Raw genomic sequence first — 22693 nt, forward strand, 5'->3', positions numbered from 1 at the left:
TTAATAATAATTTATACCGAAAAGAGTAGTTTTGAAGTTGATATAACACGCCACCTGACAAAAGTAAAAAAATGTCACTTCAGGAATTATCATCTTTACCAGTTATTTCAACACCAATAACCTTACTGAATTTGACTTCAAGTTTAAGACACAACAATGTCTATTTTTTTAAGTGACCATAATAAAATAGCATTTATTTTTGTGTTCGAAGGTGACGAATTAAACAAATGAGACAAGAAGAAATATGGCGAATCTCAGAAGATCCGGATTACTAAAAATTGCTATATTTTAATAAAATAACAAATTGTTAGAGATATTAATTATAAAAAATACAGAAGATATGATTATTGCTTCAATATAGGTATAATATTTTATGATAAAATATTCATTCTTGACTTTTTTTTCATACATTTTTCTATAAATTTATTGAAAATACAATTCATCCCTCATAAAACACAATGTGGAAATTATTGAGATTGTATTAAAAGAAATGTCATTAAATACCCAAAAATGTAATAACAATATCAAATTTCGTGAAATCGCACTCTTGTAGATATTATTTAAAATGCTGTCACCTCCTGAAGTAATTCTTGTCATTGACACAACCTGATTTCAAAAGAACATTGACTGATATTTTTATGACTGGTACTGAAATGCCCTCTAGAGGAAAGTCATATTATTTTACTGTATAATTCACAAATACGTAACATCTTCTTACAGGATTGCACAAAAATGCACTCTTCAAATCCTTCTTCAGAAAACAGAAGAAAAAAAAATCTTACAATTCCTCTTCCTTACGTGCAATTTCTTTTGTTTTCGCAGAAAATGCTTTAATACAAGTCACATTTTTATGGCTACTATTTCGTATCAATCGAAAAATGTTCCTTTAAACAGGTATTTTTTAAGAAAATGTTTTAATAAGCAAGTCACAAGTCCACACATGTTAAACTCATTATCTATTACATATATATCGTAAAAACATGATTTTTTTACTTTAGCACCAACTGTTTTTAAAAATCTGCTTAAAAAACTCTTTATTATGCAGGTTCATGTACGACTTTTCTCTTCCACGTAAACAAACAAAAAATCAGTCCAAGTTATTTTACAGATTTCAAAAAATTATACTTCCTACTTTCTTGAGAAAAACCTCTAATAAACACAACGCTGGAACCAATTTAAAGTCTATCTATTGTTTCTTCCATTCTGTAGTAAATCTTTCCTTAAAGTAGTGCGATCCGAAAAAGCCGTTCAAACTTATCGCGGGCATACGATTTCCCGTCCGTATGTGACAACAAATTTCTGTTTAAATTGTCTCGATCAGAAAATGCCGCAAAACACTCATCAAAAACAAAAGGCTTTTCCTTCGCATGAGTCAATAAATGCTTCGTTAAACTTTCCTTCGAGATTATGAGTTATTTCATAAATCATGTGGTTTTCCTTTCGTATGTGTCAATAAATGCCTCTTTAAGTGGCTCCTTTGAGGATACGCATTATCGCATAAATCACAAAGATACGGTTTCTCTCCAGTATGTGTTAGTAAATGTTTCATTAAACTTCCTCTGTGAGCAAACGTGTTATTGCAAATCTGGCAAGGATACGGTTTCTCTTTCGTATGTGTCACTAAATGACTCTTTAAGTAGTACATTCGAGAATACGTGTTATTACATATATGACAAACATACGGTTTCTCTCCCGTATGTGATAGTAAATGTGTCTTTAAATGACCATTATGAGAAAACGCTTTATTGCAAATACTACAGGCATATGGTTTCTCTCCCGTATGTGTCAGTAAATGTTGCTTTAAATGTCCTCTCCGATAAAATGCGATATTGCAAGTCTCGCAAGAAAACGGTTTCTCTCTCGTATGTGTCAGTATATGTCCCTTTAAGTAGTCCATTCGAGAATACGTGTTATTGCATATATGACAAACATACGGTTTCTCTCCCGTATGTGATAGTAAATGTGTCTCTAAACGACCCTTCTGAGAAAACGCTTCATTGCAAATACTACAGGCATATGGTTTCTCTCCCGTATGTGTCAGTAAATGTTGCTTTAAATTTCCTTTCCGAGAAAATGCTTTATTGCAAGTCACGCAAGAAAACGGTTTCTCTTTCGTATGTATTAGTAAATGTTGCTTTAAATTGCATCTCCGATAAAACGCGATATTGCAAGTCTCGCAAGAAAACGGTTTCTCTCTCGTATGTGTCAGTATATGTCTCTTTAAGTCGTCCTTTCGAGAATACGTGTTATTGCATATATCACAAACAAATGGTTTCTCTCCCGTATGTGTTGGTAAATGTCTCTCTAAATGATCCTTCTGAGAAAACGCTTTATTGCAATTACTACAAGCATATGGTTTCTCTCCCGTATGTATTAGCAAATGTTTGTTTAAATTTCCTTTCAGAGAAAATGCTTTATTGCAAGTCTCGCAAGAAAACGGTTTCTCTCCCGTATGTATTAGCAAATGTTTCTTTAAATTTTCATTCAGAGCAAATGCTTTATTGCAAATCTCGCAACGATACGGTCTCTCTTTCGTATCCATCAGCAAATGTCTCTCTAAAGCGCTCTTTTGAGAAAACTCGTTGTTGCAAATCTTGCAAGGATATGTGGTTTTCCTTTCGTATGTGTCAATAAATGCCTCTTTAAAGTCTCTTCCGTATGTATCATTAAAGGTCTCTTTAAGTCCGTTTTTTGAGAAAAAGCGTTATGGCAAATACTACAGACATATGGTTTTTCTCCCGTATTTATATAGAGGAAATTTAATGTTTCATTAAATTTCCCCTAAGAGAAAACGTGTTATTGCACATCTCGCAGCGATATGGTATCACTCCCGTATGCGTTAGTAAATGCTTCCTTAAAGTACTCATTTCAAAAAATGCCATACAGCATGTATCGCAAGTGAAAGATTTCTCGTTCGAATTCGTCAGTAAATGTGGCTGAAAATATTGCTGCACAGAAGACGCCCCACTATATATCTCGCTGTTATACATTTTCTCTATCATAAATGAGAATAAATTTCTTCTCAATTTGCTTCAATCTGAAAATGTTTTAATGTAGTGCTTCGTTACTTTATATTCATGAAACTAACTAAAGTCTTTTAAAAACGTGTTTCATAGTATATTTTCTGTGACCAGTTGCCGGCAAAACGGTCTACTACTTCTGCCACAAATTTATGAATGAAATTTTACATGAGTTAGCAGATATTTACATTGTATTTACTAATTACAAAGGTCTTTTTTTTTTTTTTTTTTTTTTTTTGTACCATTCAGCTGATGGGAAAGCAAACTTTAGCTGATGAGTAAAGCGTTTATTATGCCTATTTAATTTCCTTGATCAACTAGGAAAATCTTGTATCTTGGTCAGCCAGTTTTCTGACAGGAAATATTCCTTCTAATTTCATTTTTTCATACCTTAATTTTTATGATGTCTTGATCGAAACATTTTTGAATTTAAATTTCCAATATATTTTCTCTTGTTGGTTTGGAAGCAACGCATTTTTTCCGGTTCATTGTTTTAACACATCTGCAAAAAAATAAATTTTTTCATGAATCTCTACTCTGAAAGTTAAATTTCTAAAACTAATAAAAGCTTACAGAAGTTCTATAAATATATATATTAAAATGTAACTAATTTATTATGCAATACCTTCAGTATCTTTTTGTACTTTGTTAAGCGATGTTATAAAACTCATATATACGTAAACATAATGAAAATTATTTTCTTCAAAAAAGATATTTAGAAAAAAAAAAAAAAGGAAAAAAAAATACATATTATATTTAAACACAATGAAAATTATTTTTTTCCAAGAAAGATATTTATAGAAAAAAAATCACATATTATATTAAAAACATTTTTTAAATTAGACTCGTAACGCACTCATAAGACTTGTGATAAATGATGAGAAATGAAGAAATATATTAACTGTCATTTTTCAATGTGCAAATTGTATTATATATATATATATATATATATATATATATATATATATATATATATATATATATATATATATATACAGGGTGTTTCCGAATTCGACCGACAAATTCAGAAGGGTGATAGGAGGCATCCAGAGGATAAAGAATCACCATACAACATGGGGTCCCAAACGACGTTTAGGGGGTGAAAATCGTAAAAATATAAAGAGTCGGCAAACTTTTGGAAATTGTAAAAAATTAATAAAAAAATAACAAAAGGTGTTTCAACTACAAATTTTTTTAAAGTGAAAGTACATTTTAAAGTCAATTTTTCATGTAAGTAACACGGTGATTTGATGAAAAAGGGGATCGTAAATATCTGCAAAAATATTAAAACTTTAAGAAAAATAAAAGCTTAAAAATATAAGGAATTTTATACTTTTAATTTGATATAAGTCTGTAGTGTGAAAATTGAGGAGGTTTTAAGATATTCAAGAAAAACAGAAATGTTTGCCAGGAAACATCGTTGCAATATCGGTACCAATGTTTACAGAGGGTGTTGCCAAATTCGAAAAGTGACAGACGGCATTAAAGACATTAAAAATTATCATAAAACATAGGGTCGCAGGAGACGTTTTTTCTGTGATAATCGCAAAAACAGACATCAAGGAGACAATTAGCCTGGCGAAAAGAATGGCCCTAAGAATGCAAGAATTTGGAACAAGGTAGTCAAGAAGAAGTTTTCTCGTATCTAAATTTTCCATGCGTTCGAGGAATATAAAAGCTGCGATCATGGCAGAATTGATGGTTGGAGGAATATAAAAGCAGCTTATATTCATTAAAGAGCAGTGCAGAATTGATAGTCGATAAGTTTCATTCGCAAACAACATGTTAGATTTCACGAATGACGAATATGCATTTAATTTACGATCGAGCGAATAGTAATGGACGGCTAGCGCAAAGAAAATAGCAATAGCAATATCCAAGTAGGCGCGTTGTCCACAGCACAGCACCTTTGCAAATATTAAGAGACGGTTGCGGGTGACAGGATCCTTCAAAATAAAGAGGCTAAATGTTGGGCTCGAACGCCTCAGTGGCGCAAAGTACCTTGTTTTCTTGCAGCACGTCCTTCCGGATTTACTGCAGGAAATACCGGCCATTGCACACCAGGACATGTGGTTAATGCATGATGGTGCACCAGAGCATTTTTTGAATTCTGTGTTTAATTAACTAGATGATACATATCCTGGGACGTGGATTGGACGTGGCGGACCTGTTGATTGGCCTCCAAGTTCCTGGAACCTTAATCCCTTGGATTTCTTCTTCTGAATCCATATAAAATATCTTGTTTATCAGGCACCTTTAGATACATTGAAAGATCTCGTAGCACGGATCATCGTCGCTGCTGGAGAAATTGCAAGCACACCTGGTATGTTTGAGCGCGTCCAGTGGTCCTTTAAACGTCGGTGTCGATTGTGTAATGATCTTCGCGGCCGCAACATTGAGCAATTTTTATAAAAGTTTCTCATCGTCTCCTTTCTTATGTTCAAATGTCTGTGCTGCAAATGTATGCTGCATCTGTATTCCAGCAAATAAATTTTCACCTGTCGTTTGCGAGTTCATATTTCATTGAAAATTCTTATTGCCTTGATGCCTACTATTACTCCTCAGAATTTTTCAATAGAATTTTGCAACACCTTCTGTAAACATTGGTGCCGATGTTGCTGCGATGTTTCCAGTCAAACATTTTAGTCTTTCTTGAATATCTTAAAACCTCCTCAGTTTTCACACTACAGACTTATATCAAATTAAGGAGTATAAAATTCCTTATATTTTCAAGCATTTATTTTTCTTAAAGTTTTAATATTTTTGCAGATAAGGGTTCTAAACTATTTTTTCGTTTTCAATAATTTACGACACCCTGGTTTATCAAATCGGCATGTTACTCACATGAAAAATTGCCTTTAAGAATGCGCTTTCACTTCAAAAAAATTCATAGTTGAAACACCTTTTGTTATTTTATTATTAATTTTTTACAGTTTCCAAAAGTTTGCCGACTCCTTATATTTTTGCGATTTTCACCCCTTAAAGGTCGTTTGGGACCCCATGTTGTATGGTAATTCATTATCCTCTTGATGCCTACTATCACCCCTCTGAATTTGTCGGTCGAATTCGGCAACACCCTGTATATGTATATATATGTAATGATATTTTAAACTCTTAATTTACTCCAAATTATTGTCCAAGATTTTATCTTAATTTAGCCGATCGTAACTTCATTCTAAAATATTCTCTTATTTCGTGATCCAATACACTTTTGGTTTAATTAATCCCTTTGTAAAAATAATGCGACATCAATACTACGTATCAAATGAAAGTGATACTTTTGCCCATGAAAAGGTGTCAAAGGTCACCACATGTATTGGCGCCTGCCCAGAAATCCTATCTTATATAAGACTAGCGATCATTTGTTCGTCCCTTTCTCACTCTTCTTTTTTGCCTTCTGCGTTTTGTGCTGCGCTGCGCCTTGTTGTAAATAATCATGTTCGCCTCTCGAGAGAGAATAAAACGAAATTGAAGATAAAAAGTATCTCCACTAATTGTTCAACCTGCAATCTACTTAAACCAAAATATGTTACATATTATTTAGCCGACAGGATTCGAAATATGCATTATACATTATATATATATATATATATATATATATATATATATATATATATATATGTAGAGACAGAGAGAGAGAGAGAGAGAGTTTCAATAGCGTTTAGATATACATCAACTTTAAGGAAAAAATTTGAAATTATAATTACTGTAGCAAAAATTTAGATAAAATAAATAAAACAGATTGTTACTGTAACAAAGAAAACTTTGTTGTAAAGGTAATTTACATGTAATTTAAAAATTATTGAATACAGCTCTTTAAGAGAATTAATGGAAATAGGAACTAAATTTAGATTAAGAGAAAAAAATATACCATAATAAAATATTAATTTCTATTAGTAAAGATTTGGATATTTTTATTGCTAAATATTCTAGAAAATACCATTAGCTTGCGGAAGGTTTCGGAGAATGGAAAGTCAGAAATTTACAGGAAATTAAAATAAAAATGAATACAGATATTAACAGATCTAAAGAACGCGGGATTTATTTTAGCAAAACACTAAAAAAGGAAATAAAAAATTTTAAAGAAAAATTTGTTATTACAGTAATAGATAAATGAGCAAATCATTTCTGTTTAATTTGTAAATATTATTATACTGAACTATTAATTAATGAATATAACTCTAACGCAACTTATATTTTAAAGAACACGGGGAAAAAGGAATTAGATAAAAGAATGCTAGTTTTCGCAAAAAGAAAAAAAAATTAAAACTGGCTCTCTAAACTATCCTTATTTATTCCCAACAGTTAAATTTCATAAAAAACATTAAAATTCAGATTCGTGACTTGTGGCATTGGCAGTTATAAATACTATACGGGAAAACATTTCTTTAAATACTTAAAAATTATCCTCGACAAGATCAAAGATGAAGATAACTTTATAATTAATAGTAACAATGAAGTACTGGATTTTCGTAAAGATAACGACATGAAAAAACTTAATACTTTTGATTTCGAAAATTTATACACTAATCTACCGCATAAAAAGTTAATAAATGTCTGTACTTTTATATATAACGATATTATTCCTAAAAGTAACTGGCTAGAATTATGTAATTTTAATATTACTGAAAATTACGTTTTTAATGGAATTAATTTTTATAAACAAGTAAAGGGCATTAACATGGGATCAGTTTTCGCAAGTGTTTTAGCTCCATTTTCCTACATTACTATGTGAAAAAAATAATTAAATATAACTTAATAAACGGGTGGAGGTATATTGATGACTTAATAACTAACTTTCTGGATTTAAAAATGGAAATAGCTAATGATAAAACAATAGTTGGTATCTACGATAAAAGGGATGAATTCAACTTTAAAATAACGAAACTTTGTAATTATCATTCTAATCTAAACTCTTAAAATTTTCAAAAATCTAATTTTCTCACAATTTAACAGGATGAAAAGAGTTTGTAATAACAAACTATCCTATATTGAAGCAACAAATAATCTTATTAAAAAATTTAATTAATAATAAATTTCCTAGAAACAACTGCAATATTAATTTTTTAATTAAAAGGAGATGATTTGGAATTAATCCTTTACCTAAAATAATAATCGACCTTCCGTTTCATATTAACTAATTCAATAGATGGGGCTGATACCCTCCAATTATTTTTATCTTGAATGGCGTTAGCTAAAACAGTTTAGGACACGGGAAACAAAATGAGCTTATGTTAAAAAAAATTTTTGCCTGCTGCTGGTATGTACTTTCCTTTTTGATTTCATAATTGGTTTGAGTATTATTATATGGTTATTTTATATAATTGTATTTTTGCTTATTAGTGGTTGTATTCTTCTAATTTATTGTTTTCTTTTCTTTTCTGTAAATATGGTTTATCTCTTAGGCCTGATTTTAGGGGATTTTCGGGTTACGAGGAATCAATACTGTTGGACATTTTAGTCTCTATTCCTCACAGAAAAAAAAAATCCCTTTTTTTAAATCCCTGCCTGAGGGTGAACCTTGAGAAATTCTTCAGGCCAGGTTCATATTTTATTTGGTTTAATTTATTTGGTTTGGTTTTTTATTACTATATATATATATATATATATATATATATATATATATATATATATAATATTTTTTTTTATTGAAGCAGTACGCAGATTCGAAGACATTGAAGAGATATGTTATATTTTTAAATTAATTTTAATATCCATTTCGTGAAAGCATAATTATTTACAAGCAGAGAAGCGAACAAGGCACGTCAGCCACAGCGCGAAACAAAAGCAGAAGTAAGAAAGGACAAGAAGGAACGAAAGAAATGAATCTTATGGCGAACATCAATCACATCATCATGAAGAAACGAAAAACTAACTTTGACGAGTGGAGACAACGGGCCAACCTAAGTTGGGGATTATGTGGAAAAAACATGGGAAATAAAAGGATTTTTTTTTAAATTATTATTTATGAATTAATTTTAATTTTTCTGGTGAATAATATGTTCTTAATTTTGATACATGAACAATATCAGTAGCCTTGTTTGTTAATGTGTTTGGTTTAGTTATTTCATAATTTACATCTGAAATTTAAGTTACCATTTCATATGGATCTGAAAATACTGGAGAAAATTTTCTACGATTTGGATAATTAAATTCCTCATACATTCGAATGTCACCAGGTTTGAATGGAGAATCTATAAATTTAGCATCATATCTTATTTTATTTTTATCATGTATATTTTATTGTATTATTTTTAGCTAATTTATTGGCTTCTTCTACTGGAGGTTAGAATTTATTTTGAATTAAGGGAGGAGGATAAGGTAAAGCGCCAAATAACAAATACGCAGGAGGAAATTTTGTAACTGAATGAGGTGTTAAAATATATTCATTGATTACTTGTTCTAAAACTCTAGTCCAAGGAATTCTGGCAGGAGAAGAATTGACCTTACATTTTAATTTAGTTACTATTGACTGGTTAACTCTTTCACATTTCCAATTAGTTTGTGGATGATGTGAAGATGTTAACAGATTTTTGACACTATAATTTCTAAAGAAATGTTTAAATTTAGATGAGGTAAAAGCACGTTAATAATTTGGAAGGGACTTGAATTTGAAAAACTTATTTTAATATATTAATATAAGATACAGAATTTTCATTTTTGGAAGGAAAACCCAAACATATCTAGTTGCATGATCAATTACTATATGAAGAAATTTTTTTGTTGAACAGTAATAATTAAATCCACCAACAGTATCGACAGAAAGACATTCAAAAGGGTAATGTGTGGGGGCCACAGCCTGTAAAAGGCCAAATCTTTTTTTCTTTTTATTTAATTGACAAATATCACAATGTTTAACAAAAAGTGAAATATTTTGAGTAACATCTTGAGTAATATGAGATCAATAATATTGAGGAGTAATTAAATTTATCATTTTTTGAGTAACTGGATGCCCACATTGTTCATGAGCCTTTTGCAAAACTTTTCTCCTGAGAGAAAAAGGTACAACTATTTTAAACAAATTTTTCTTTTTAACTACAAGTGCATCCTTAATTTTTTTATATTCAGTATTATCTAAATTGTCTAAATGTTGATAGTGTTTTATCTCATCTAATTCCAATAAATGCACAAAATGTTGGAGCTATTGAGCAGTAGGATGCTTTGATAACATATCAGCTTCAACATTAGCTTTTCCCTTTAAATGTTTAACTTCATAATCAAACATGCTGAGTTTTAAAGACCAACAAAATAATCTTCCCCTTAAATTTTTTACATTTTTAATCCAAACAAGAGTACCAGTAAGAAAGTGGAAGAAGGAACGAAACAAATGATCACTTGTCTTATATAAAATGGTATTTCTGGCCACGCGCCAATTCAATACATGGGTTGACCTTGAGAAGGGCAACGCAAGTGTCACTTTCACTCGATACGTAGTATTCATTATTTTTACAAAGGGATTAATTAAACCGAAAGTGGAATTAGATCACGAAATAAGAGAATGAAATTACTTTGGACTAAATTAAGATAAAGCTTTTGAAATTAATTTGGTTTAAATTTCAATTATATATAGAGCGTTAACTGTAGTTTAAATCTGCGAGTTCGCATAAGGTAGTGTTTTCACGCCGCTGCTATATAGTTAAGCGGATCCTTCAGAAACCGTCAACTTAAAGAAGCATTCCTTTATGCAACGAACGTTCATTTCAATTTGTGTATTTATTAATTTCGAAGGGATTCCATATCGTTCACGGTGACATGTATTAGATTTATTTAAAAAAAAATTTTTTTTCCTCCTTTGACAAAGTTTTTTTTTCACTCAAAATTTTTGTAAATAACGATTGCTGATTGTCTCTGAAAAATTCAGATTGTATTAAGGATGAAGTGGATAACACTGTTTAAATATTGAAAACCCCTGTTCAAAAGAATAACAGTCTGCGTAGTGAGAAACTGCGGCAATAATTAAGTACTTTTAAGCACTTTTTATGCACCTTAGTTCCAAAAATGAGGTACCTATGTATAAGCATGTATACGTAAAATGTGTATTTTCTTTCTGTAATATAATAATGTAAAGTTTTTATTGAAAAAAAAATTTAAAAACTCAATTGTAAATGCTTATTCTTTAAAATGTAATATTTGTTTCTATATTTGCACATCGTCTTCTATAGTAAAATTATGCCTTTTAGGATTTGAAAGAAAGAAAAAAAAATACCAACTTTTATAAGATTAATAATAAAGATGTGCGGATTTTTTCAACATATCTTAAAATTAAAAAGTTCAAAATTGATTGGGATAGATACGACATTTCCGAAATTGTCGATAGTGATGTAGACGCTAAGAATGACCAAATATTTTGTAATTGAATTTTAAATAAGCAACAACAAATACGATACAGAATGGCTGTATCCTAAATTTCTTCCTGCCCTGCCTCGTTCCATTAAGTAATTTTATTTGCAATCCTATAAAGCTAAGAACTAAAGCATTCCTATGGTTCTTATCACGTGACTGGTGGAACTACCACTATAATGATGATAGAACAATGCCACATTCTCAATAAGTTTCTAAAATAAGTTTTAATAGAAAATAATAGCTGCGTTCACAAATGATCAGACTATAAAGACATATTCTTATCGTCTTTTATTTCTAAAGAATAGTAAAGGCTTTTTTTGAACGATTAACCTTCCTTAAATTTAATGAAAACATGTTTTTTAACCTATAAGCAAATATTCTTACTTTAAAAAATTACAGAAGTAACGTTATATATATTTTACAAGGAATGAAAATGTTGTAATAAACCTTCATTTTCATAAATAATGGAAATAAATTCATGAAATAAATAAATAAAAAAAACTCAACCTTGTAGTTAGAACAAAAGAGAAAATAAATGTGCGGGAGCGTCTCCACAAAGCTTTCCCCCGTACACTACCAGAAAATGCCTAGCGTGCCATTGTCTTAGAATAGTTACAAAATATTTTGCTTTGGGATTGATCTCTCGCATGCGATTGAAAGTATCCGAAAAGTAAATTGGGGTTTTATATGCATTCTTCCCAATTGATTAAAAGCAAAATTTTATTCAAAACTGCACTTATAGTCACAAAATTACATACCAAATTTGATATATTTAAGTCAGCACGTTTATATGTTTCTGAAGGTACAGACCGACATAGAGTGAATCCTGGTTGGATTTGGCTCAAAATTTGATGGATGTTTGTTCTGTAGATATTAAATCGGTGTACCAAATTTTACCTATCTAGCTCACTTCGTTTTGTAGTTATCATGTAACTTATATTCGAACAGTCAAGGAGATTTTCTCTAAACGGTTGTTGCTGAAGATTTGATCAAAATCTAGACATCTGGTGACAAGACCGCATACCACATTTCATCCGTATAGCTTAAAATGTTTTTGTGTTATCTTTGTTAGTGAAAGACAGGCACGTTTTACAAAAACGTGTTTTTGAACCCAGGATGATCAAGGAGATTCTTTAAAATCTCAAGAATTCGAATTTTTTGATGACTGCAATATTTTCTCTAAATTTTGAGAGCAAAGTAAACATCCAATAGAAGAATTTTTTTAAAAAAATTCATCTTGAAGCCATTACGAAACAATATATCGCATTGCTTCAAAATTTATCAAATGAAGAATCTTATTCAATGTACAGTTTAAAAATTTGTAAGTTTAAATAAAAACAGAGAGCATTTTTTTTTGTTCCTTTTTTTTTTTTTTTTTTTTTACTACATTTTGACGCCTACAAAATAATGTGATTCAACGATTCGAGATAAAGTAATCTTATTTTGAATTTCATTATAATAAAAATCATTGTTATAAAGGATGTGCCCGGAAATAATTTCTCAAAAATTATACAAACGAAAAACATTTTTTTAAATACATTCAAACCAAACAAAATTTTTATAACTGAAAGCTATTTTTTTTTAAACCTTTAAAGCGGTGTTAAAATAATTTTTGTGCGATAATACGCTTTGATGTTATGGTAAAAACACGTTAAAATTCTATTTTTTTAATTAAACTTTGAATTAAAAATTTGAGAAAGCTGTTCATGGTGGGTCTCTAAAGTTCAAAAAATAATATCGCAAATTTCATGCTATGGCTCTATGCTGAGCGCTGCCCAGGTAAAGTCTTGATATATATTAAGGAAAATTTCATTGGACACAAAAAAAATTCTACAGGAATTATAGAAAGGAAAAGAAATCATTATAAAATGCTAAAATCTTAAACATGAAAAAATTGTAAAAAACTTTTTTAGAAAAATTTCTTTAAAAATGTTTAAATACAGGATCCGGCTTTTTTTTTTTTTTTTTTCTTTTTTTTAATCAAAACAAATTTCACGAGATTAATCCAACAACAAAAAAAAAAAAAAATTCAAATGGATGGAGGCATTGAAAAAATACCGCTAAAGATATCACGATGAATGAAAATGTAAGGCTTCAAGGAAAAATTCCATTATACTAGATTTTACGGGATTGACTAATGAAATTATATAACGAAAATAATTGCAATTCAGTGCAGTGTAGTTGAATACTTGAAGTAGATCATTCAAGCGTTTTATTCAAAACGGCATATTAATGAGAATGATGATCAAATATATTAGTGTTTATAGAGCAGCTTTTCGCTTCTTCGATATATTGATTTGGCAAAACAAACAAAAAGAAATGCTTTCTTCGTTTAGTATTTTCTTAATTTCCGTTGATCGAACCATATCGCATATTCTTTTTAACAACACATAACAGTTTCAATATATACTTACCAAGCATAACGTAAATAAATTCTTCAGCATCTAAAACATTAAGAAGTTGGAACGTTTTTCGATTCGCAATAAGTATGGCACAGTACATATTGCTGCCCTTTCCGGATAACTAATCAAGTATTTTAAGAAATATCAATGCACATTGTTAAAAAAAAAAAAAAAAAGAAGAAGAAGAAGAAGAAGTGAGAAAAAAAAAAAAAGAAAAAGAAAGGAAAAAGAATCATTAAACATTATCTTAATATGTGCTGGAATATTTCATCGAATTCTTCCCTTTTGTTGGTTTTCTTTTTTGATACATTCGGTAAACAAGCCTTTACAACCATCATTTCGAATAATCATATTCAACTTGTAGGGAAACAAAACAAAAAGAAAAGCTTTCTTCGTTTTCACGAAGAAAGTAAGCACTTTTTAAGGACCTTTTCTGAAAATAAACACTTTTTAGGTACTTAAAAATGATTTTAAAATTTAAGTACTTTTCATGACGCTATGAAAACTTTTTATTAAAATACTGCTGAATTTTACTGTGCAAGATAAAAGGGTTTATTAGGATCTCATATCTTAAAATTTTTAAATTCATTTGAATAAGTAAACAGATCTTGACTTGAAAATATATAGTTCTGATACATTATGATAATTGAAACTAAATAAAAATTGAGATATTTAGTGATTGTTAGAACCTTTTTTACTATTGCCAAGAAAGTACATTTCCTTGTTCAATTTTTAATATTTGAATGTAAAATAACACCTACACACACATATATGTATATATATGTCTATGCGTGTGTGTAATGATATTTATAATTCTAATTTAAGTCCTAATTAATTTCCAAATTTTTATCTTAATTCAACCCATATTAACTTAATTCTAAAACGTTCTCTTATTTCCTGATCCGATCCCACACATCGAGTGAAGGAATAAAAATCTGACAAGATACGCAAATTCTTTTAAAAGTTACCTATAATTAATTCCCTTACCTAAATCGACACGTGTAAAGAAATCCCTATCAGAATTTCATAGTATCTGGGTGGGATATTTAGTTTTTTATCCCCCCATTCTGCTCGTGTATCGCTTGTGAAAGGATGTCACTTTTGTCATCGCTTCTTGTACATAAATGATACCTCCCAGGTTGGAATAAAAAATTCAGGTGTTTTCTCTCTCTTCGGCCACGAAACTGCTTAAAAATATATGTTTTCATCATGTATAAATGTTAACATTAAAACCTTCTATTCCATAGCATTATCAAAACAGAAAGGTTTCATATTTGTTCATTCTTAAGATCTTCTATGTTTTTAAAAATAATTATTTCAAGAACTCATAATAAATTTTACATCTTCCAAAATATTAAGTAAACTGACAAATTTTACTAAAAAATTATTAGAATATGCAGAAAAATATTTTATTTTAGAATGTCCTTTGCGCATAACAATGGATTAGAAATCAGCATTTAAAATTTAGGAAAAAGAGAAATCTTTTTTGTAAAGTAAACCAACTTTTATGATAATAAATTATTTTGACAAAAACTACCTCAAAATTTTCCCTCCTGTCAGTTTTTTTCTAATATCATTTCATTTTTCATTTCAAATGCAGATATATAATTTCATATGACTGCACAAATAAAGCAATTATCTTTCAAACAATGTTACTTTCTGAATATGTTTGTGAAATACTTATTTTCTGATTTTTAATTTAAGTTACTGTTAATTAATATTATAGGAAAGTTTTAAAATTGCCTGTTGTTGAAAACTTTTGCTCGTGCATTTATATTGTTGTAATTAAATTCTGTGGCAATTTATTACTGCCTTTAAATAAAGTAGTATGAAAATTAAAAAATATAAAACATGCATATGTTAAATTTCATACTGAAAAACTATATTCGGATATTTTTTTACTAACACCGAAACATATCTTTGTACACTTAAAATTACGAATAAAATTCTGATTCTAATGATTATATTAATAAGATAAAAAAAAAAAAAACTAAGTTAGCTAAGATAAAGAAAGCAGATACACAATTTTAATTTTATGAAATTTTTTAAAAAATTAATCAGATAAACAAATGCAATAATGCATATTATACAAAATATTCCGTTTTCATTTATAATAGATCAATTCTTTTTGTTTACAAAGTTTAAAAGAATAATAAGGTATTTCCTGATTTTGCAAAAAAAATCAATCATTTTAACTAAATTAAAAAAAAAAATCTTGAGTATGGTTTTAAAATAATGAAGAGCTGATAATGAAAACTAAAACGAAAGAATTACTCATAATTCTTTTGAGGTTCTTGGGTTATGTTTTAAACATTAATCTGAATGAAATTCACATTTCACAATTAAAAGTCAAGAACTTGAATTTTGGATTACTTGCATGAATTAACTTTTTCTAAGCTATCTTCTTCATTTGTGAAAGATTGTATATTTTCTGGGGTTTTTTTTTTTTTTTTTTTTTTTTGTTCATTTAATTTAAATTCATTTCTTACAATCTATTTCCTCATCACACTGTAGATACTTTTAATTGTGTGACCTGTATATGAGCATAGCTGCTTTATCAGATGACAGATTTTTTCCTTTTATTATATGTATTTTACATATTTATTATATGTATTATTCAACTTTAGTCATTTCATAACTTTATTATTGGTTTTAAACCGTAAATTATTTTTTTTTTCAACATAACATAAGCAGAGTTAAAAATTATTCTTAAATGTCATTGCTTCCAACAAGGAGAATTTCAATTATTTTTACATCTAATTTAAATTCAAAAAATATTTTATTCTGAATCCTGATAGCAACATCTTTAATAATTTGTACAAAACTTTAATTAAAAGAATATTAGAAACCACACATAGCATTTACATATAATTTTTATGTTTATATTCAAATAAGAAATGTTACCTCCTTCCTTTTTTTCCAAAAGTGATCAGATTTTAGTTATTTTTTTTTCAGACCCTGAGTAAATACCCAAAAATATTTGCCTACCTATTGCTTATGTACCCACTACATACCACTAGTAATATGAACTAATATCACTGTACAATTTAACATTTTACAGATAAATATATTGATTTATGAAATCGCTTATTATATATTGAGATAAGTATTTTCCTTTTACAAATGTTAAACTTCAAATTATTATAAATATAAATAATAAGTATATTTTTTCTTCTCAAGTAAAAACTAAAAAGTCTAGTTAATTCTCATAATAAAGAACATAATGAATACAATATATTTAATATATGATGATACAATATATAAACTTAGTAATATATCAAAGAAAAAGGCTTTGCTAAAATATCCATGTAGCCTCAAAGTTGAAAATAAAAGGTCCCTGCAATTTCAAAATGAAAAATAATAATAAAACTGATAGGAGACACAGAAAAAAACATACAGAAAAGTTTTTATAGACTAAAAATCAATCCTATAAACCCATCACCAAATTCATTTATCATGTCCAAAACAATGGAAATCCAGAAATATGCTATTCATCTGAAACCAAAAATAACTTCAAACATTTTTAAAAATTAGTTTTACAAAAAAAAAATAACACCATAAGTGATAGTTTACTGATAATAAAATTCAGGATTTTTTCCAAAGCAAGAATGTTTGATAGATTACCTTAAATAAAATTCAAAGATTGCAAACATGATTTTTATTTTCTTCTAAATACTACTTTAATGTTTCTCTTGTGATGAACACAAATGATCAATTTCCATTTAAATACAAGAAAACAATATTAAATTCTTTAGTAGTCTAAAAATTCTAACTTCTCCATCTCAAAATCATCACGAATCAGATACTATGTCAGAAAAACAGTTGATCAGAATCTGATTGTCCAAAGTCGAATGATCAAAAATTAGTGCAAAACAGGTGAAATTTAAGAACTGGTTCAGTCTGATGAGTACCGATTTGACCACTAGGGAGTGAATAAACATCAGCTGATGTTTAATTACAGTCTGTGAATATGGCCATTAATGATGTCAAAAAAATCAGCACGATGGCCTTGTATATTTAGAAGATATTGGCCCTATATGATAGTAAAAATTCTGGTGAAGCCTACGATGTCACAACTTTTCTTTTATTTTTGGATAAAACCGTTCAGATAAGAGTACACAATTCTAACTAGACATTTATAACAATAAAAGTTATTTGACATTACTTGATATGTTTAATAAGGATATAAATCCTCCAGCTGTAATAGGATATTTAAATTAATAAATCTGAAAATTGATAAACTTATTCAAGCAAAGCACTTAAAATATTGTATAGTAGAAATGCAACCCAACAACAAGGGGAAAACACAGACACATACACCAAAAATAGCAATTATCGAAATGTAGCGGTTGTGTATGAGAGGAATTACTCCTTTTCTCTGTACGGATTTCCATATTTAAAATGAAGAAGTGGGGGTTCCCACTAATAGGTACAAATCAAAAAACTGTTTAGATTTACTTTTGAATAATATTTTAGAGAGTAAAGATATTTCAGGAATATTATCAATAATAAGAATAATATAAATAAATCATGGGAATTATTTTTGAAAAGGATAAAAAAAAATATGACATGGTTTATTTTAATAAACTCATGTATCTATACCAAAAGAATAAACTACTTTCATTTTCTTAAAATTAATTTTTTTTTTCATAAATAATTGGACTAACTAAAAAGTTGACTTTTGCAAACACGAAAATTTTTAGTTATTTAATAAAATCCTTCATTTTTTTCCATAAAATCAACATGTGTTTTTTGAAGCATAAACACTTTTCATTAAACATTTTCAGCTAATTAAACCTGAAGGAAAGAAAAAAAAATATACCTTTCGTAACTATAAAATATAAAGAGGACAAAGCAAAAGACCTTTTTACAAATTTTCACTTAATGATTTAATTTCCCAAACCTACTACATCAAAACAACATTTCTAGACCGACTTATTTTATAAGCAATATTTTTAGTGCTTCTCAATTTATATTTCTTATATTTTTAAGTTAATACATGGTTTAGTTTTCTCTAAATGACAAACCAATTTATATTCAATGCTTTCCTTTGTTTAAACCATTAATTACAAAAAAGCAATACAAACATGATCTATTTCATTCTGCCATAATTTTCTAATAATTCTACAACACCCATAGTGAAATAGCTACATTTAAAAAAATTGTTTACTCTTCAAGGAATACTTACTCTCTAATTACCAAATAAAATACACGATTAGAAAATAAATTTGAAATATAAAACGGTAGATATTAAAAATGACTAACGATTTATAATGGTTAGCAAAGTTTAAAATAATTGCAAATCTTCTCACAATACAAATTCTTTTATACATATTTCTTTCGTATTTTCTTTTACATTTATTTGGAAATCAAATCTTTCCTTGACTAGTAATATACATGTTACAAAGAATACTTTTTTCCAAATTAAACTAAAAAAAAATCATTTTAAATGATTAGGAAAGAGTACTTAAATTCTTAATTAAAGAAAAATTAATTAAACTACAAATAATTCTGGTAACAAACTGGTAAATAATACTTCACTTATTATACATATGTTTGTGTATGGAATTTAAACAAATAATTAACAATTTTCTACATACTTCCAACTGTGTTAAAAGAATTTTAGTAACTTAATTTAAATTCAAAATTTGAAACAAACAAAAATAATTATAGAAAATTGTATTCCATAAATTATTAATTTTTATATGTTAAATAAAATTAGTTACATGGAATGGTCAGAATTGTTTTCACATTAAAACTTCAAAAGAATCTTAAAAATTTACTTCAAATATAAAGTAATTTACATTAAATGTTGATACATAATTACAGGGAGAAAAATAAACTTTTTTAACTTGCTAATAATGACCAGCATCATAATTATAAGCCAGAAACTTTTCATTTCTGTGAATGAAAAAAATGCAACCGAATGCTTCTTTTCTGCTTTATGGAAGAAATTATCCTTAACAGTTTTCAACTTAAGTATACCACTAATTGACCTGATTTCAGAGTCACAACATCATCATTTTGAATAATTTCATGATTTGTTTTGTTTCATTTAAAAAAAGAAAAGTATACATATATGTATAGTTTTATTCAGAACCAAACAATTTAGACTGGCATTCTTAGTACTTCAAATGAAAATATAAGACAATTGATTAAATCAAATTTGTTTGAAGTTACTTAAATGCCATTTATTAACAATAGACAGATAACATTTAATATCATTGTTGCCAGGAAATAATGTAAAAACAAGCAGAAAATTTTAAAAAGCAATTTTTTTTTAACGTACACAAAACAAAATTTTAAAAAAAATACAATTAACAGTAAAGGTACTATTTTAATTCTTGAATTTTAATGGAATACTCCTCCTTCTCATTGAGCTAAAAACTTACTATTTCTTAGAAAGGAATAAAACTATTCTTCCTATACTGTTTATAGACCATCAGACAATTACAGTCTTGGTATCATCTACATGCTAACTGCTGTCAACAGGAGACAGCAGTTAGATGGTATCTAGGCTGTAATTGTTTCAAGGCCTATAAATAGTATAAGTAGAAAGAGGAAGGTAGTCAAAAGGAGAATTTTAAAATGCTATGCTTCATACTGACTTTCTGATTTTAACAGAGGACATAGGATATAATCATGGATCCCTTACTTCTATCTAGCATTATATAACAAAAAACAACTTGATTCTTCTTGCATGATGCTGAATAATGGATTCTCTGTCTTTATTCTCTAAACATTTCTTATATCATATTGCTTAGAATAACAGGATTTGGTGATTACATCTTTTTTGCAATATACGATGAAGTCAATCTCACTCTATATTTCTAGGAAATATTATAATGTCTATTAAAGAAAGTTTTAGTTTTCTTTCAAAAAAGTGTCATGAAAAGAAATTATGAGGCTTTTACAATCAGAAAAGTTGATAATGTGAAATCAACAAATCAACTGATCGTATTCCATGTATGGATCTTATTTATAAATCCTTTTATGATTTGTTTTCACAATAACTCTTTAATGGTTAACATACATACAGATTTATTTTAAAAAATTTATTTATTTAAATAATTTTATTAATAATAGATTTATTTAAATAATTTTTACATCAACAGTGCAATCAAAAAAATTTCTAAGAAATTTAAAATTTTGAATTCAACAGTTGTTTTTTAAAAAATTAAGAACTTATACTCAAAATTTTTAATAAATCTGCTCATTTATTTAATCCCCAATATTTAGATAATTTGTTCATCACTTTATTGACATAATAAAATATAACTGCTTTTTATAATCAACCTAATGTTGTATTTTTAAATTTTTATGAAGATTATTTCTGTATATAATAGAAACCGAGTTTTTTGAATTCAAACATTTAAAGAACAAAAATTTGATATTTATTTACACTTATCATAAATCTTCTTTTGTTATAATACTTAGCCTTCACTTTAAATATATATTGTATATTTATATTCAAAAGTGCCATTCTGCTTTACAGCATTTTATTTCATTTTATAACAAAATTTTCATTCCATGAATCTTAATTTTTTTTTTTTACATAATCATGTATAATGGGCACTAAAATAGATAAGCAAAAAAAAAAAAAAGCTACTAATATTATTAAAAAATAGTATACTACATGTTACATTAAATTCAACATTTCAAAACAGAATAATCTTAGAGTAAGAGATAAAATGAATCCATGTTTCGAATACAGAGAGATATTAATGTTGCCATTACTCCTCTGTTAAATACTAGACAGTGGTTGACTGTTATACACAATGCACAGTAATTTCTAAAAAGTTACCTTTAAAGAAATATGTACAGTAGGAAATAAGGATTTATTGATGTAATAAGTTGGCCAAAACTCCAAAATATTGGTTTGTCTAAGAATTAGTGTCCCATTTCTCACCAATAAAGATTACTTCTTGCCAATATTTTAAAAAAAAAGGCAACAGTTCACATTTTCAGATACTGCAAAATCAGATACCAATTGACTTTTAGAGTTCCAATAAAGAATAGCAGAATTATATCTAGTGCAAAATTTGCTTAAAAATTCAGTTTTAAGAATAGGATATTACTTTTAAATCAAATTAAAAAAAATGTGCAAAACATCAGGAAAATATTGAAATACTTTTCATGTTTTATTGAGAATGGTGCAATTCTCTTAATAATTTTCTCAATAACATAAATATATATATTTATCTTATAGCATACTTCACATATTTTAACTTAATGGAGGTAATCTGATATTATTCTTCAGATTTAGATATTTTTTTGCTGAAGGCACAGGGGTAAATTAAAATAATAAATAATCATAAAAAGATTTACAATATCAGTTTAAATATGCAAAAAACAAAGCATAATTTTGCGACTTTGGGAAAAATATCATAAACTAGTTTGTATGAAAAAAATATCCCTTAAAAACGTGAATAATCAATTTAAACTTACTTACAATTATTTCAATATTACATGCCAATGACTGAACTGTATTGATTGAGATTTATTCGTCGCTTGCATCGATTTGAAAATTCTGGTATTAAATAATTATTGTAAAGAGAGAGAAATAAAGATGAGTCGTTCACGTTATGAAAAGATATTCAAACGAATCTGAAATTCCTCAATAACTATGGAACGAGTCCGCAGAAATGGATCTGCCAAATGGATTATGGCATTTCATAATGAGCCATCGGATCTGCTCTGCAAAACGGAACTTTTCGGAGAAGAAATTTCAATTTTGCTGGAAGGAATTATATCATCTTCAATAGTGTGACTATTCTGTTCGAGTTCGGTTGCCGAGTTTCCAAATAACACTTCTTGAGAGGAATCTCTTTCTTTATCTAACATTTGAGAGTTGGTACAGTGGCTCTTTATCATCTCGGATATCGTGGAACTGTAAACATTATTTATTAAATAGGGCAATGAAAGAAA

General features: G+C 28.1%; 1 protein-coding gene across 2 annotated transcripts; it reads right to left on the reverse strand.

Moving 5' to 3' along the window:
- Positions 1 to 291: 291 nt before the first annotated feature.
- On the reverse strand, positions 292 to 22370 carry LOC129975814 (gastrula zinc finger protein XlCGF8.2DB-like). 2 transcript variants are annotated; one of them, XM_056089043.1, is made up of 2 exons: positions 22218 to 22370; positions 292 to 3522 (listed from the first exon to the last, which is right to left on the reverse strand). In XM_056089043.1, exon 2 carries the CDS (start codon positions 2540 to 2542, stop codon positions 1418 to 1420), a length of 1125 nt encoding a protein of 374 aa, XP_055945018.1. In that variant the 5' UTR covers positions 2543 to 3522; positions 22218 to 22370; the 3' UTR covers positions 292 to 1417. The 2 variants fall into 2 exon arrangements, with proteins under 2 accessions (XP_055945018.1, XP_055945019.1); XM_056089044.1 differs by having other exon boundaries at positions 22214 to 22370.
- Between the last annotated feature and the right edge of the window lie 323 nt (positions 22371 to 22693).

This window comes from Argiope bruennichi, chromosome 7 (genome assembly GCF_947563725.1).
Source record: "Argiope bruennichi chromosome 7, qqArgBrue1.1, whole genome shotgun sequence".
Taxonomy (NCBI): Eukaryota; Metazoa; Arthropoda; class Arachnida; order Araneae; family Araneidae; genus Argiope; species Argiope bruennichi.